An 18,306-nucleotide genomic window follows, 5' to 3' on the forward strand; every position below is an offset into this window, starting at 1 on the left:
AACATCACCTGGGACTGGTTAGAAACATAAAATGACAGGTACCATCCAAGCCTTCAAAATCGGAATATATATCTCAGTAAGATCCCCAAGAGATTCATTGAGCCACTGGGTGGGAAGATGTCCATCTTCAACCTCATCCACCATCCCGCTCTGCTTTAAAGAACTTATAACCAAGCCATTACAATGCAGGTGAACTAAGACCTTCTTGACCAAAAGTTGGCAGTAAAATATAATTAATAATTGGAAAATCCAGTTACTTTTGAGTGGCTTTGGTAAGACTGGAAGTGTTAAGGAAGAAACTATATGGCTTAGAGGGCTTTGGGAATATACATATATATTCAAGATACATACACATGTACACACACACACACACACACACACACACACCCCAAATATCTGATTTGAGAAAATTTGATTCTGTTCTTTTCTCACTTAAGAATTATTTAAATTTTATGTCATTTCTAGTAGAATTTACAAAGAAGTTAGCATTTGTAAATTCTGTTTTCAATATATTTAATTACATAACATTGTATTGCATGAATATAGAAATTATAAGATAATGATTTTTTCTCATATATTCACCCTATGCTCTAGAAATTAGGGAAGCAATTGCAACCAGTTGGTATAGTTTTGCTTTTTTTTTTTTTTTTAACTATAATACCTTGGGGAGTAGTGATAGCTTAGAACCTTAAGCCTGTAATAAAGAAAACTGCACACTTATCTACACTCTATGACCTATGTTAGACACTGTTATCATGATATTTCTAAAAATGTCATATTATTTTGAAAATATGAAACTGAATTCTCTCTCCAATGACTCTAAACATACTTCCTAAAATTTATTGTAAAGGGATAATTCAGTAATATTGGAAGGTCTTAATATTTAGGATTTACAACCTGTTACTCTCTGTAAATCATTTTCTCCATTGAGAAATTAAGAATCACAGCTTCTGTGTGGTCACTCAGTTGTAAAACACAAGGGAGCCAATGTTACACAGTGAGAATAGTATCATACTTGGCCAGAACACATTAAATTTAAATCCCAGCTTTAACAACTGTGGGAAGTACTGACTCTGAGCCTCAGGGTCCTCATCTATAAAATGGGAATATTAGTGTCTACTTCATAGACGTTCAATTAGAACTAAGAGAGTGATAGATATAAAATACAAAGTATAATGTCCAACAGACAGGAGATGTTTGAATAAATGCTACCTTTATCCCCTACCCTGTAAGTGAATCAAAAACACAACACATACACACAAAAACCTTCCATTGGAGCCAATGAATGCTGTGAATCAGGTAGTTTGTTTCCTGATTTCCTAGATTTCCTCTCAAGTATCAAGTATCTTCATGGGCTGTCCAACTTCCAGTTCTGGGAAAAAGCTGAATAAATCCATTCATACAAAATGCTAACAGAAAAATGGATTCAATAGTTTCCTCTCACAACTTTATAGACATAACTCTACTGTGTTCTAACATTTTAAATTCCTTTGATATTTTCCTTTGATAACAACCAGTCTGTTTTCATGCTCTTACCTGGATGCATTTCGTACTTTTTCATTTTATTTGAAGTATTAAAAATGTCACTGTGTATTGTCAATATTCATTATGTGTGGCCACTCAACATCTGTGATCAACCTTCCTGTAAATACATTTGGTAATTGGCCACAATGAGGATTCCACCTTCCCAAGAAGGCAGAAGCCAGAAATGCACTCATCTACTAGTTTCCTTCAAGCATGTGACTCAGGTTCCACCAATCAGATGTAATCTCAAGGGAATGACATTCAGAAGTAAGCATAGCAGGAGGCAGCTAAGCCCAGGAGAATCCTCTTCTAATGACCGTGGTGCACACTCTGCTTGGTTCCTTGTGGGTGACAGTGGCACAGCTCCTGTATTGTAAAAGCTGCCGAGTCCTAGGGAAATTTTGGTCACTGTGAATTGCTCCTGGTGTGTACAGCAAAGCTCTCAAGCCTACTGAGAGAGTCTGTGGGTTACAGAACACTCTTTGTTAAACCCTGTTTGTTCTTAAACTAACAAGAGTGAATTCTTTAGTATGTACTGAAAACTGTGACACGTGAAGACAGTTTAAGAATGGATCTATTTTCATCAATTTGTTTGCAATATGACAACTGAAGGCCTTCATCCTATTTTGGAAATTTTTTTGTTTTCTGATAATTACTCATCTACTCTATATTCTTTCAGAAATTTCTGTTTTTATTAACTTTTACATATACATAAAATTATATAGGTATATATGTGCTATATAAAATGATATACACATTTATACAGTATAATTATATACACATTTATATAAACACAAATAAAACTATATCGTACACAATATATGTTAAGTATATACTATAATGCATATAAAACTATGTATACTATATATAATTACACAAATTATGAGCTTATATACTATTAATATATGTAACTAAACAAATATACACATAATTACAAGTGTAATGTGTGTGCATGTGAGTTCTCAATATATCCTCCAATCTTTCATTGTTTCAGTCATCATTTTCATGTTTTTAGTATTTTCCTTTAGTATCTGGAAAAATATCTATAATTTCTATTTAAATTGTTAGTCTACTAATTGTATACTGTCTTCACTGCTGTTAAAAAATTCAGAGATCCTATTCATGTCTTAGTAATCTTTTCTGATGTTATGTTAGTCTTTCTACCTACATATGTTATTCTCACAGATATTCTGTATTAGTTAAGCTACATTACACTGTGATAATAAAAACATTCTAAATCTCGCAGAATTGAGACAACAAACTGATAAACTTCTGCATAGCACAGGAAACAATCAACACAGTAAATAGACAACCTACAGAAAGGGAGAAAATATTCCCTAACTACATCTGATAAAGGTCTAATATCCAGAATCTCCAAAGAACTCCAACAGCAAGAGAAAAAAAAAAAAAAAAAAAAAAAAACATTAAATAGTGGGCAAAAGACATGAACAGAAGTTTTTCAAAAGACAGAAAAATGGTCAAATACATTAAAAAATATTCAATATCACTAATCATTCAGGGAAATGCAAATTAAAACCATAATGAGATATCACCTGCACCACAGCCAATCCTGTGGTTCTCAAAGGTGGAGGGCCCAACATATTTGGTGAATGACATGAATACTGTACTTCACCACAGAGTGTTCTTGTGAATCACCTTGTGACAGGAATTTAGAATTGTTCTAAGTGGCTCTTAAGTTTTTAATGTACATCTGCTCACTGAGGGCCCTTTGTTTTGACATCTCTGATTTGTCACTTTTATTTAAACTGCCAAATTGAACTCATATCAGAATAACCATTATTAAAAAGTCAAAAAACAATAGATGTTGGTGTGGATGCTGAGAGAGAAAGGAATGCTTATATGCTGTTGGTGGGACTGTAAATTAGTACAACCGCTATGGAAAACAGTATGGAGATTCCTCAAAGAAATAAATATAGACTTACCATTCCACTCAGCAATCCCAATACTGGGGATCTACTCAAAGGAAAATAAGTCATTTTATCAAAAAGACACCTGCACTTCAATGTTTATTCCAGCACAATTCACAATTGTAAAGATGTGGAATCAACCAAAGTGTCCATCAATTTATGAGAAGATTAACAAAATGTGGTGTACGTATACACACACATGTACATACACACACGTACATACATACACACACACACACCATGGAGTACTACTCAGCCATAAAAAGGTATGAAATAATGTCTTTTGCAGCAACTTGGATGGAACTGGAGACCATTATCCTAAGCGAAGTATCTCAGGAATGGATAGACAAACAGCATATGCACTCTCTAATAATTGGGAGCTAACTGATGGGCACACATGGGCACAGAGAGAAGGTCATGAAAAATCAAAAAGTGGGAGAGGGGATGAGTAAAAACCTATCCATCAGGTACAATGAACATTATTCAGGTCATGAGCACACGGATAGCTCTAACTTAAGCATTATATAAGCTATCCATGTAACAAAAACATTTGTACCCCCTTAATATTTCAAAATTTAAAAAAAGACAACAAAGTTTGCTTCTTACTCATTCAACTATCCAATGCAGGTGAGAAGGGAGGTTTGTCTACCTTTGATAACTTCAGGGGATCCATGTTTCACAATTTCCAGGTGAGAAAAAAGGGGAAAACACTCACTCTTACAGCTTTGGCTGAAAAGTGGAATACATCATTTTCATATATATTGAATGGTCCAAATAAGACCGAGGCAGGCCTTCAATTCTGATAAAGATAGGAAAGCGCAATCCTGTGGTTCTCAAAGGTGGAGGGCCCAACATATTTGGTGAATGACATGAATACTGTACTTCCACACCACAGAATGTTCTTGTGGATCACCTTGTGACAGGAATTTAGAATTGTTCTAAGTGGCTCTTAAGTTTTTAATGTACATCTGCTCACTGAGGGCCCTTTGTTTTGACATCTGTGATTTGTCATTTTTATTTAAACTGCCAAATTGAAATCATGTATTTCAAAATTTTATATTAACCTGATTTTACAGAGAAATATCTATGTCTATTTCTTAGAATTGAAATGAGTCTATTAGAAATATCTCAAATTTCAAGCTCTTGAATGTCCCAAGAAGATAAAGATTTGTACCTTGATGGCTGGCTTCACTTCATCCAATCTAATTTCATTCAGATGGAATGACTTTTTTTCTTTTTTTTACATTTGTAATGAGCAGTTTTTTCCCCATTAATAGATTCTTTAGATCATTTCATTGGGAATTTATCAAAAAAAGGGAAGTTAAATCAATATGCTCATTCCATATCTTAAACAATCAACTTTTCCTACATTGCTGATTTTTGATATTAGGTAAACCATTCACCCAACTAACCAAGTCACAACCAGGAAGACAGCCACTCTTTCCTTCAAATACAACTGGTTACCAAACCTTGCCGATTTTGTCTCCTAAATCTCACTCAAAAGAAGAGAACTCTCAAGAAAAGAATTAATGTCAAACTCAATTTAGAACTATTTGGCATCCCCAAGGGACACTTTATATGTAATATTAAATAAGCAAAACCTTGATAGCTAATCATTTTGATAAAACTGAATTCAAGGGGAAACCAATAACCTTTCTTATTCTTTTTGACAAGCAAAGCCCTGAATGTTCTCAACTAATAAAGAAAGAGAATGGTGTTCAGCTTGTACAGTAAGTACTCCAGAAATACTTGACTTTGACAGAGTTGAGAAACAGAAGAGCTAAGTAAAAACATTCATGGGGACTGCCATCAAGTTGATTGGTATATATAGCTAGGCTGTCATGGTTATACTTGCAGTGAATAGAGGAGGGTGCTGACTGACTCCAACTTAATGAGAAATGCAATCTGTGGAAAGCTAGAGAAAAGGTTCTGGAAATTTACATTCATCAGGTGTCTGGCAGGTGGGTGGGGGAGACAGGTAAATTCACACCTATTGGATGTGGTGCACACTGTCTGGGGGATAGACACGCTTGAAACTCTGACTCAGGTGGGGCAAAAGTAATATACGTAACCTAAATGTTTGTATCCCCATAAAATTTTGAAATAAAAATTAAAAATAAATAAATATATAAAAATGAAAGAAAAGAAAAATTTACAACCCAATGATCCAAATAAAAAGATTTCCACATCACCAGTGTATAACAAAAGCATTCTACTGGTTCTAGCATTATGGTAACTAAGTTAAAAGTAATATATTTAACAAGGACAATTTTTGAAATACACTTATAATGGGTTTCCATTGGTAGACCTTGAATGCCAGATACTGATTTAATATGTAGCAAAATGCCTTGATGATGAAACTATCTATTATTATCAAGGTGAATTAGACTACAGAAATTTGTGCTTTCTCATCCTTGCAAATGGTTTTTTAGTCACAATGCAAATTGTGACTAAAAACATAGTGTTTTATTCATGAAGAACAAAAAATCCTCTTCCCTGTAATAGTGCCTAACCTTGTCATACAAATTACGATGTCTCTTGAAAATTACCCTGCATTGAAGGCTCTTGCAGACTGGCTATAGTGTATTTTATAAATATACCAGTAGTCAATTGAGTTCTGTGTTCTCTTTGTAGGTGGTCAGCTTTCTTGAGTTCATCATAAAACAAGCACCTTAAAAAAGCTAAACATTAATGTGGAATGAGGGCATCCAACTAAAACCTCACAGTATACTTTCCCTCTAAACCAAACTTTAGGTTTCTAAAACTTATGAAAAGCCAGGTAGGAGGCCATTAAGATATAGTTATAATAACAATCTCAAATTATAAACTCAAACAAATCTACAAAATTTGCTTTAAATATTGGTTCCTGGGAGACAGTGGTAGCTGGAGACATGTGGTTATAAAAGGACAAACAAGGGATACCTGTGGTGATGGAACTTACACTGTATTTTGACTGTGGTGATGGATTAAACCCACATATGACAAAATTACATAGATTATACATACACACACACTGAGGTCCAAGTAAAACTGGAGAACCCCAGTAAGGCCAGGGAATTATATCAGTGTCAATATCCTGGTTATGATAATGTACTACAGTTTTACAAAATATTACCATTGGGGAAACTGGATAAATGGTAAAAGGGAATCTCTCTATATTATATTTTTACAACTACATGTGAATTTACAATGATCTCAACGAAAAGTTTTAAGAAACTAGTTTCTCTATTTTTCTCAAAACTGATTTTAAAATCATCCAAATGTGAACTAACTTCTGTTATTTATCTTCCTTTTTATGAATAACCCACATAATTACAAAGCTATCCCTAGAAGCCAGGCACAGAGAGCGCAGTGTGGGTGCCACTTAATGAGGCACTTAGGTAGGGATTTAATCAAGTGAAATTTGGGTAAGTGTATAAGAGAAGAGGTATATATATTGTTAACAGAAAAAATAATGCTTTTGAAAAAAATCTCGTAAATTATTTGATAGAAAGGTTTCTTAAAAACATTCACCTCCTTTAACCTAAAGCCCCACTCACATATGCACTGACTCTTTTTATATTCACAACAAAAATGGATGATCTGCCCTTTTTTTTTGCTATTATTGTAATTTGCCTTTGTAATAACCCTTCTAAAAATAGAAGCTCTAAAGGTCTAAACAATGTTGTGTTTCAAGACAAACCAATAGTGCTGATTATAGAGACATTCTGAGAATTTCACAGGCCTTAAGTATATTTGTATTTGATAATCCTCTTCACTATCGAACAGTAAAATGTATCCACATGCCACATTCAATATAATTAACATAAAAACACAAATATTAAGACTAAGTGACATAATGTTTTATTTTGGAGACATTAGACACTTATCAAATTCAATCTGCAGTTTTCTTTTGTATTTTAAGACCAGTAGTTTCTGGAGAAATGAGAAAGGAGGTCATATGCTCCATATATTGTGCACATAGACTATAATGAATAGTTCTAATTTTTACGTGGTTAAGCAGCATGTTTTACATTAAGAATGTGGAATATGGTGGTACAATAGAGAAATTCATATAATTCATTACTTTCTCAAAGCCAGGGCATTCGTCTTTTAAGGTGCGGTAGTAAAACCTAACCTGAGCATGTGTGCGGCATTGAAGACAACGTCAAACTCCAAGCTGTCCAATTCAGCTGCTTTTTTTGCCATCTCAGCTGCTTCTATGAGGCGACCTTCTTCCAGAAGAAATTGACCTGCAAAGTATGAAAGCCAGTGAGCTTCAACTCAGAAAATATTAGTCCTGTAAAACAATAAAGCTGCTATTAGAGAAAAGAAAGTACAGTGGTAAAGGTGATTTGGAACTAAAATTTAATAACATGCTCATTATTTAGACACTTTTTATATGCCTTTCCTTTAATAGTAGGATGTTACAAAGCTTCTATTTGGAACCTTCAATTTTTTTTTTCTTAAAATAAATTCTCTACAGACTACCTAAATAAGAAATAAGATGAAAAAATTTAAAGATACATTACAAATATGAGTTGATTTTAATCGGTAGTGCTGTATAACAGCTTCTGTCACTTATGTATGTGTACAAACATGTGTACCCATATTGAAATATATTTCTTATATTTGAAAAATGCTAAAATTATTGAGAGAACAAACATTGGAAGATAGGTTAAACATTAACTTACTCTTCATTATATTAAGTAATAAAAGGATAAATATTAACAATTTCAGATTTTTGCAATTATTCTCAGGTTAGCTTTGCAAGGTTAGAATTATTGCAGATAATACCACATACATCTTTAAAATTGCACCTCAAGAATTGTTATATAATGCTTTCCCAGAAACACTGTAAAGGTAAAGAAAACGACAAAAGTTGGGCCCAATTTTAAGGCCATAAATATACAGAGATAACAGGTGGCATTTTTATAGCTAGGGATTTATTAAGAGCAAAAGTAATGATGTTAAGCCTTATCTGATATGGATATTCAAACAAAATAGAAATCAGAGGACAGCAGAGATATGCTGAAGCCATCCATGCAACTGCCAAGCTTATTGAATTATGGTCTGATTATCATCTCTTCTTGTTTGAGGTTTCCTGTTTGCTAAAAATTCAAGGGTTTAACAATATTAAGAATAGTTATAAAAGTGATTAGTAAGTCCTGAGCTGCACAAAGAAACAGAAAAACTTAAAAAATGGTAAATACTCCCTGGTAGTTATTGAAAGAGCTTATTATTTACTGTTTATATAATAAATATTACAAATTGCTTTCTAACTCAAAAGACCAGATCTCAAAAGGGGAAACTATTTGTTGTAAGGATTTATTTATAATAAACCACTGCTTGCATTTAAATATTTCCAAACTTTGATTAGAAAGAAAAAGAGTAAAGATAAGCATAGGATTATCAAGCCTAATTTTTTAAAACTAAATGAGAAAGTTTTAAGACCAAGACTTGGAGATCCCTAGGTTATTTCTAAAGTTGCATATCATTTTCTTAGTTTTTCATCTAACATTCTGTGTCTTTCTCATCTCCCAAAGCAAATTAACATATTCTTAGGTCAGAAAATTATTAAAGAAACAGTTACAAATGAGTTCCATTTATTAATTAAAAAATATATTACTTATAGAATTCCTATATATATTAACTACAGAAGTATAGATATAAAATTTAAAGTACATGTTGCTTTTTTTTAAAAAAAGTAAAATAATAATTAGATATTATATAGCATATTGAAAAATTAGTATCTTCTCATATATATCTTAATAAAGGATATCAAGCTAAACTCAACCTTGAGTTAGTTATGATTATATTTTTAAAAATTATAACAATATTAATTGCTACTAGTCCTTAAAACCTAATATTTAACTAAGTAAATGCATTATTAAATATGTTACTTATTTATGTGGTAATTACACAAAAGATAATGTAGGAAGTTATTAATTATTCTTTTCTAGGAAGTTTTTAAGTAAAATGTAATCAATATTAATAGTTGGAAAAAAGTGACAATTATTTGAATAATGAAGGTTATTTTCTTAAAATTCATTTCTCCAGACTGTAGAAGGAAAAGGAGATATATTAGCTCTGGTAAAAAAAAGGAGTGCAAACAAAGGTCTGCGTGGAAACAGAGAGGGACACTCACAAGTCGTCTATATGATGATGATAATGGTACCCAGTAACAAGCTTTGCCAACACCAAGTGCAGCTTTAATGTTCGGAAAAGGAATTAACATTAACTAATTGTGTAAAATCAAATTTGTAATTTTCATCCTAATTTAACCTTTTTTATGCTTTAAATTAGCTTTGCCATGCAACATGCACTTTGTAAACCACTTCCAAAAACTACACAAAATACATAATTTTTAAGACTGTGAATGGTGACAGAAAATATTCCCATATCATCATTCTATAACAGCAAAATTCATTAACCATGTTAATACTCAGAAAAATATCACAACCTATTAGGTATTTGCATAATACCCCCCCATGTGTCCTTGACAGGCCACAAATCTCAGTAGTCCAGCATCTGTGTTCTGCTATGATAAAGGCATAAAAAATGGAGTATGAATTTTCTGGTTGGTTTTTTTAACTTAATTTGAATATTTTAACCAAAATTGAGAGTAAATTATTATCCTGCTATGTTATACAATGACTGTTTGAAATGTAGCCCAGAATTGATGTATAATAAACATTTTGAATATATAGAACCAACACAAATAGGGAAAAAGAATACTAGGTTTCTTCTTAATAACTACTCAACTCAAAGAACCTAAATTGAGATGTTATTGGAGGAATAATAGGAACAAAATCTGCCCTTACCCCTTCTGCAATTGACCTCAAATGGCTCTTCTCCCACCAGCTTTATCTATTATTGTGTCCACCATACACCAGCCACTTCATGCTAATTATGCTTCCCACACTGTAACCTATTGCTTCACATCTTTATTTATCTGAAACTCTCAGGCTCTAAGGTTTCTCGGCCTTAAAGGTTGTTCTATCTCAACCTCCAGTTTTATCTTGTGTACTTACTATAAAAAAGACCTATTTTATGCCCTAAAACATTACCTTCACAATGATCCCTTCTTAGACCAGTTTGCAATAGTCTTAGAATTGCTTATGATTTAGGGTCACTGTAATATAATTTATCAACTAAGCCAGAGAACATATTAGAGTAAAAGGAACAGCATTACTAATGATGCTGAAGCAAAGGTATAAACCAGAACTGTCCTGTATGACCACCCCACTTACAGCATGTGTGGCAGGATGTGGAGCTCAATCCTCTTGTCTTCACCACTATTGGAAAGTGAACCATTTGCACAATAAGGCATTGACTCACTGCTGGCAAGAGTGGTGAATATTAGCAAGAGAAACCTAAGTGCTGCTCACTGAAGGATTTCTGTTGAGCCTACCAAGATTCAGACAGATACTCAAGTCTGGTGAGTAGAAGCAGCTACTGAGGCTCAGCTAGGACTAACAGAAAGAGAAAACTAGAGGAAGGCAGGCACCTGGGGGAGAGTCCATCTATACACTGGTGGATTCTGCAAGGCTGGAGAGGTTGGTTAGCTTTTTTGTTGGTCTCTAGCTTTAGTGCATGTCAGAATCACCTAAAGGATTTGAACTAAAACAGAGAGCAAGGCCTCATCTCCAGAGTTTCAGATTCAGTGGGTTTGGGATAGAGATTGAGATCTGCATTTTTAAGATGTTCCCAAGTGATGCTGATGCTGCTAATCCAGTGTCCACACTTTTGAAAATGAGTGTCTCATAGGAAAAATACCATCTGGGATTAGCTATCAGTTAGACTGAGGTCTGGCAATTAACTGCATCTGTCATGCACTTCCCTATATTATGGGGCATAATGACTAGGTTACACCCACACATATATAGATAGAAAGATATCTATATATGAAGACACCCGACTTATTAAGTTCACTCTTCCAAAACTCTTAAAATATGGAGTTAAGAGTTTTATCCTTCACATGGAATGATGTATTTCTGAGAAATCACTTCTCTTTCACATACAGTAGACAAACACATTTTTTGTGTGTTTGATAATTGAGTAGGACTGCAAATAAAGAAACCACAAAAATCTTAAGTAAAATACATTTTGTTCTTATGTGTGTACTGTTGCTACCACACTTTATTTCTTGGGTTTGTAATTTGTCTTACTCAAGTTAATTATCATCATCTTAATTGTCTCAAATCAAAGGGAGGAAAAAAATGGAAAAAACAGATGACAAATTATAAAGAAAAGTCATTTCAGTAGGGAAAAACAGAAGATGATATAAAATGAGGAAACATTCTCTAGAGAGTCAGAGACAAAGGAGTGTAAGTCTCTTCACAGGCTAAAATGGGAAGAGGGAAAAAACAATTGATAGTTTTGGATTCAACTGTTTCAGCATCATTATGATACCATTTCTTCTCTGGACAATTCTTTCACTGAACCGTTTATAATACGTGGTAGATTTCTGCCAACATTTCAATAAGACAAGCCTGTGAAGACTGATCCTTCATTAATTCCTGGATTTAAAAAGCTGTCTGTAATGTAGAAATCCATAAAAATGTAAGCTGGCCTTAAGCCATAGGCTCAAATACTGCTTTGTAAAAATGCTACATATAAACTCCCTAGATTAACTGTGACTGGCATTTCTTACTAGAATACTATGAAAAAAAATCACTCTTATGATCAATGCTACTAAATTAAAGAGCTAAACCAATCTATAATAGGTGTCATGATAATACAGTTCTCTTTAGGAAAAATCATTCATATGTAGCTTTAAAAAATGTTCAAAGGCAAATGAAAATTTTTTTTTTTATAAAACAAAAACTAGAATACCACATTTGCATTGAAATAGTTCTCTTTGGAAAAATGTGTTCAGAATCATCAGCCTTCCACTGATTCCCAGCCTGTCTCAAGCTATCGTCTCACCCAGGATCATAGCAATAACCTCCTAAATGGTCCCCGTACTTCTGCCCTTGACCCTAGAGAGTGTTCTCAAAACAGTAGTCTGAATTATCTTGTTGAAAAAGAAAGCATTTTGTGTTATCTTACAGCTGATTCAAGAATCCTCATACTGGCCTACACAACTTGATACAATCAGAACCCTCCCTACCTTCTCTTACCATTCCTCTAACATATCAGAAGAAGCAATATTCCTGGATCAGAGTCTTTGCATTTGCCATTCCATCCACCTGAAATGTTTCTCCCCCAGACATTCCAGTGGCTCACTCTCTAATGTCCCGGCACACTGTGGGGGATTTGATAAATGCATGTTCAATGAAAGGACTAAATTAACTAATGATGCACTTTGGCTCACATCTATTACATTCCATTGCAGTGTGAAAACAATTCCATAGTCTTGGGACAGAAGAAGAAATAATCTGATAATAGGAGATAGTTTCCTCCATAGGTTAATGTATCTAAAAATTAATGTTGTGCCTGCTGTATATGGTGTTACATGCAGTGGGTATACAAAGATAAATATAATATTTATTCTTGAAACAGTTCTAATTTATTAGAGGAGAGAGGAGATTATGGAGACAGTTTAACCCCAAAACTGGTATCAATTTGAGAGGGAAGGTGTAAGGTATCACAGGCTAAATATATCATTTCTATATGGAGATAATTTTTGTTTTTTGTCCAACTTATTATTTAACTATATTAATACATAAAGGGCACAAACAAGGGCATTGCCTGAAATTTCATAAAGTGACTATAGTTGCTTAACCAGCAGTCAGACCATGAAACAGAATATTACCAGCATTCCAGAAGCAACTATCTGTACCTGGAGATTTTTTTTCAAAGATTCAGATGATTGGAACAGGGAAAGAGCCAAAGTGGAAGTACTTGGGCTGACTAGTTTTGGTGACATCTAGTGGTAACAAGAGGAGGAGTGCATAAAGGAAAACTGAGGCAAGCCTTTCATGGGGTGTTTCTATGGGGATGGAAGGGGGCAATGCATTCCTAGTAAGAGTGGGTTGGTGCTAATGGAATGGCCAGGCTCTAGACTAGCTGTCCAAAGGGGTGCTGCTAAAGAGAGATGCTTGCTAATGGATGCTAATTATGCCTGAGAGAACTAAAAATATTGTACGAGTTCTTCTCTTTTGCCCCCCTGAGAAGAGCCTTGCTCAGTGTCTTTTCTGGAGCCCCCAGTCACCATGGCATTTCAGATATGCTCTCACTCTTTAAAACTAATCTCTCTCGCCTTCCCTTATATTTGTTTTGTTGCTTTGTGTTTTTGCACTCTCGGCAGCCTGAATGAGTAAATGCTGTATTTACGTGAGACAGACCGAATGTGATAAATGTGCCATTGTTACTGGCCAAGAAAACAGGTGGACCAGAGAACAAGGAAAAGATACCCAGGAGATTGATCTGGACTGCTTATTGTGAGGCTGGGAGGCCCTGGATCTGTTCCTAAGTGAACATGAGACTAAGAGTTTGTCCTGAATTGGACAGGTGGCAAGGAAGGTGTCTAGTGCAAAGGAAATTAGAGAAACAGCAGGCCATAGCCCTGTGCTCAACAGGAAAGGAGGTCAGGAAGGCTAGCAGTACTTTACTGAATTTATTTCTCCCCTGACTCTTTCCAAAAGGGTTATGAAATGCCAGAAAACCATTGAGGGAGTTATGATGACTGTCCAATTGGGAATGGGAATCTGAGCAGGCCAAGGAGGAAAAGAGGGGAAAATGAAGAAGAGTTGACAAGAGATGAGGAATAGAGAAGGAATGGAAGGAGGGACAAGGAAGGGAAAGTTACACAATCTCATTATAAATTTAATTTTTTTTTTGAAATTATGCAACAGGGACCAAGTATGCTTCAAAAAGTAAATTCATGCTGGACTTCGAACAATCTGTAGTGTTTTATCACCTGTGGATGAAGGCAAGGCTGCAGCCAGAGGAAGGATACAACCTAATCAAAGACACACAGGTCAGTGGTTTCAGCTTGTTATAAGATACTGTGCATTCTTACTAGGGAGTTGTAAGGAAAGAGATGAGGTAGACAAAAGGACTCAAACTGAGGTACTGAAGTCCCCAAAGGAACATGTCTCTGAGACTAAATTACAGTGGTGATGCCAATGGAGAGAAGCGGCTCAAAGAGCCCAGTGCTTGCATCCTTTTCCTAGGAAGAGCTTCAAGTCTCCTCACCATGCTCACACACCATCTCAGGGGTCTTTTCGGAGGTGTTCATTTCAAGATGTGTAAACTGAGGCACAGAAGAGTTAATGGGAGAGCACACAAGCTTTGAGAACAAGTGTTTTAATTAAGTGGAAGGCGGAAAAAGAAAATGTAAACAAGGATCTCAAAGTTCATTCAATAGCTAAATCAAAATAGGCAAGGCTGCAAAAACAGTGTCCTCCTCTGTGTGTCTGAGTGTGTGTGTTTCCAATTAATCCTCACAAAAGCACAGAAATCACTGATGCTAAGAAATTCTCCAAGATGAGACATGTTGAAATGTGGAGCTATGGGGAAAAGCCCCTGTAAATGACCCAGTTAAGTGAGCATGTACTTATGAGAATGAAAATAACCCATTACTTATGTTAACTGGCTGTTTGGACTGTGAAGAACAATGTCTACTCCCTTATTTGTAAGGTTATTTATAATTCTCAGTCTTCTTGCAAGCATTTTTCTTCTCTTTGGTCTTTTTGTTTGCATGTTAATGGGTAAAGACTTCTTAATGCTAAATTTTTGCTATCTCTTTTTCCCTGATTTCTGTCCCTTATATATTAATGCATGCCTTATTTTTTCTATAATAATTTATCATTCTCCAGATATTATGATTTTATTATAATTTTACAATAATAAATGCCCATTGTTAGAATGTATTGAGCATCTAATACATGCAGATTACTTTATAAAACTGTAGATTAATCCTAATTGGACAAAGGCAATCATCTCCAGATTATGAAACTGAGGAACAGAGAGTCTAGCAGAAGCTGGATCACACTCAAGGAGATAATCTGCAGTAGGGCTGTGTGAGGCTCATTCCAAAATCCATGATCCATGGCTCAAAATCCACTGTACACTCTACTCCCTCATCCAAAGCTTCAGCTTTTTTTTTTTTTTTTTTTTTTTTTTGACAAAATCTCACTCTATGGCCCAGGCTAAAGTGCCATGGCGTCAGCCTAGTTCACAGCAACCTCAAACTCCTGGCCTCAAGCAATCCTACTGCTTCAGCCTCTCAAGTAGCTGGGACTACAGGCATGCGCCACCATGCCTGGCTAATTTTTTCTATATAGTTTTAGTTGTCCAGTTAATTTCTTTCTAAGTTTTAGTAGAGATGGGGTCTTGCTCTTGCTCAGGCTGATCTCGAACTCCTGAGCTCTAACAATCCGCCCACTTTAATTCAGTTTTTATCATCTTGCTTTTGTGGCTTCTTGAGTCCCACACAAAGAGTTTCACAAGAGCATGCGTATGTACTTAACCATACCTTTTTCTTAGCAAAACATGATCTAGTTAGCAATGATTTAAAACAAAATGGATTCCCACATGAAAAATGGAAGCACAGATGAGAAAAGGGAAGTGTGTAACTAACCAAATGCCAGTCTGCCCTTTGTTAATTCATTTTTTCATTGCAAAACGTTGATTGATCACCTTCCCGTGGGAGAAAGCGTGGTGAGAGCAGGAAGCGCCAGAGGAAGGCCACTCTGGGTATTGTCTTGAGTCTTTGGTTTTGAGCCACAGTTTCTTCACATTTCAGAGAGGTCTAACTTCACTGTGTTTTAGAAGGAACAAGTGAGAGTGTAAACAAAACCATGTAGGGCGAGGTCTGCTGCTGTGTGGCTTCCTTTTCTTTTTACTGTCTGCTCCGTGGGCTCTTTTCCTTCTCATGCCCCTTTCAGGCTCTCACCCTGCTTTCACGACTTCGAGTCACCCTACTTCCTCCCTGGGGCCTTCAAGAGCATGATGACGAGAGCTCTTGGGTTTCTCTACTGGCAGTCTTCTATACTCTGGGCCTGGGTCACCAGTAGGGACACACGAGGCTCATATTTGATAAGAGTGTATCTTTGCAAGCAGAAGGAAAGCCACAAACATATCTTGAGCTTGCGAGTCAGAAGAGGCTCAAATTCGGCTCTGCCAACTTACTAGGCACAGGGCTCTCAATGTGCCACCTTAAACTCCTGAGTCCTTAAATCCTCTATCGGTAAGATAAGGATAATGTTATTTCTGCACAGGAATGGATTGCTGAACTGCCAAAAATACACATAAAATCACTCAACATTTGGTCAGGAATGTTAACTGTTAAACACTGAGCTTCCGTAATAACAGCTCTAGCATTAATGAGCACATATATGCTGAGCATGATTCCAAACACTTGCTCTGTAAATTTTCATAATTTTGGAGTCAAGATATACCATATTACTTGAATTGATTTAATCACTAATATTGTAGAGTCTCTTGTCATCCCATGGTACACTTTATAACATAGTATTCCTTCCTTTTTCTGTTGGAAAGCTATAATAAAACTTTGTGGGTCAGAACTGAAATTACCGTACGATGTCATCTTACCTTAGCATGGTCTTATCGGCATTTTATATGGTGACATAAGAAACGACAGTGAAGCATAGCATAAATGGTACTGTTAATAGCTTAACTACTCTTAATTTGCACTGAATGCTGGGTAATTTATCATACTGCTTGGTTACTTCACTTTCCTCACCTGTAAAATGGACAGAGGCAGATAGCAGCTTCCTCATCTTGATTTTATGGGAATTACATGAGACACTATGTAAATTGCACAGGACACAAAAGTGCTCAGTAAAATGTTTACACTATATTTGATGAATTCAAATATATAAAATATATTCAAATATGTTATTTGATGATTTCATCATGGAAATATAGTATTTAATAGAGATTTCATACAAATTACTTTTCTCTACTTTTTATTCCTTTCTTGCTTAATTTTTATGTCAAAGTTTACATGTTGAGTTCAAGTAAATAACTGTTTGGTTACTATAATAATTTTCCTATCTTTTTTATATATTACCTGAACAATAGATGAAGGTGCTTGTTCTTTCAAATTTTATTAAAGTATATAAACTTCATAAAAGTGATGCACTCATGGTAATTTAAAATAAATAGAAAACATTATGCCTGCCAAACAAAGAAAAAAAATGGCTGTAAGAGTCTAAAATGCTAAAACAGCTACTTTTTTTTTTAACATTCTAGAGTTGTTTTTCTATATGTTTTGCTTTCCTTCTTTTTGATGACATAATTATCTTGTAGAATTTAATCATATACAACTTTTATTCTTTTTTCTCTCAACATAATGCAGGCATTTATGTACCCTTCATAAACTTAATTTAGGATTTACAATATTTCATCAAATGAGAGTAACCCTACTTTATTTAACCATTTCCATTTTTCAGGCATTTAGATGCATTCTCATTCATACATCTAATAAATAGCAATGCCCAAGCTCAATCACTATCTTTGCTGACATTCTTAACCATAAAAAAAGCCTGTATTTCCTTAAGAATTACTGAGAATAAGTGTTAGAGCAGCTTAAGGGAATTCATTATTATTTAGATTTGAATTCCTTTGATTTCTAATGAAATCAACATTTACCTATCTTTTAAAACTAGTTGTATTTCCTCTTTTTGGAATCATCTGTTAATATCCTTGGGTCTTTGCATTCTATATTCCTCATAATTTTACAGTTTCTAATGTCTTAAGTAGAATGATCTTTTATTTTTTGCATTAATGGAAAATATTTTCTAACAGTCTGTCTTTTAACTTGTATTACTTTTTGGAGATAAGTTAGTCCTTTAACTTTTCCTTTATTCTTTGCTTATAAGCTTAGAAAAATCCCTTTCCTATTTCTTCCAATTTTAATCATGGGTAAGATTTAATTCTAAAAGGCTTTGGAAGAGTA

General features: G+C 34.7%; 1 protein-coding gene across 2 annotated transcripts in view; it reads right to left on the bottom strand.

The window, feature by feature from the left end:
* TMTC2 (transmembrane O-mannosyltransferase targeting cadherins 2) overlaps nt 1-18,306 on the bottom strand; it is a 378,826-nt gene that overhangs the window by 67,875 nt on the left and 292,645 nt on the right. For both annotated transcript variants that reach the window (XM_012749530.3, XM_012749528.3), the window contains one exon: nt 7,570-7,684. In XM_012749530.3, coding sequence (XP_012604984.1) covers nt 7,570-7,684 — 115 coding nt within the window. The remainder of the gene's footprint in view (nt 1-7,569; nt 7,685-18,306) is intronic.

Source organism: Microcebus murinus, chromosome 10, assembly GCF_040939455.1.
Source record: "Microcebus murinus isolate Inina chromosome 10, M.murinus_Inina_mat1.0, whole genome shotgun sequence".
Taxonomy (NCBI): domain Eukaryota; kingdom Metazoa; phylum Chordata; class Mammalia; order Primates; family Cheirogaleidae; genus Microcebus; species Microcebus murinus.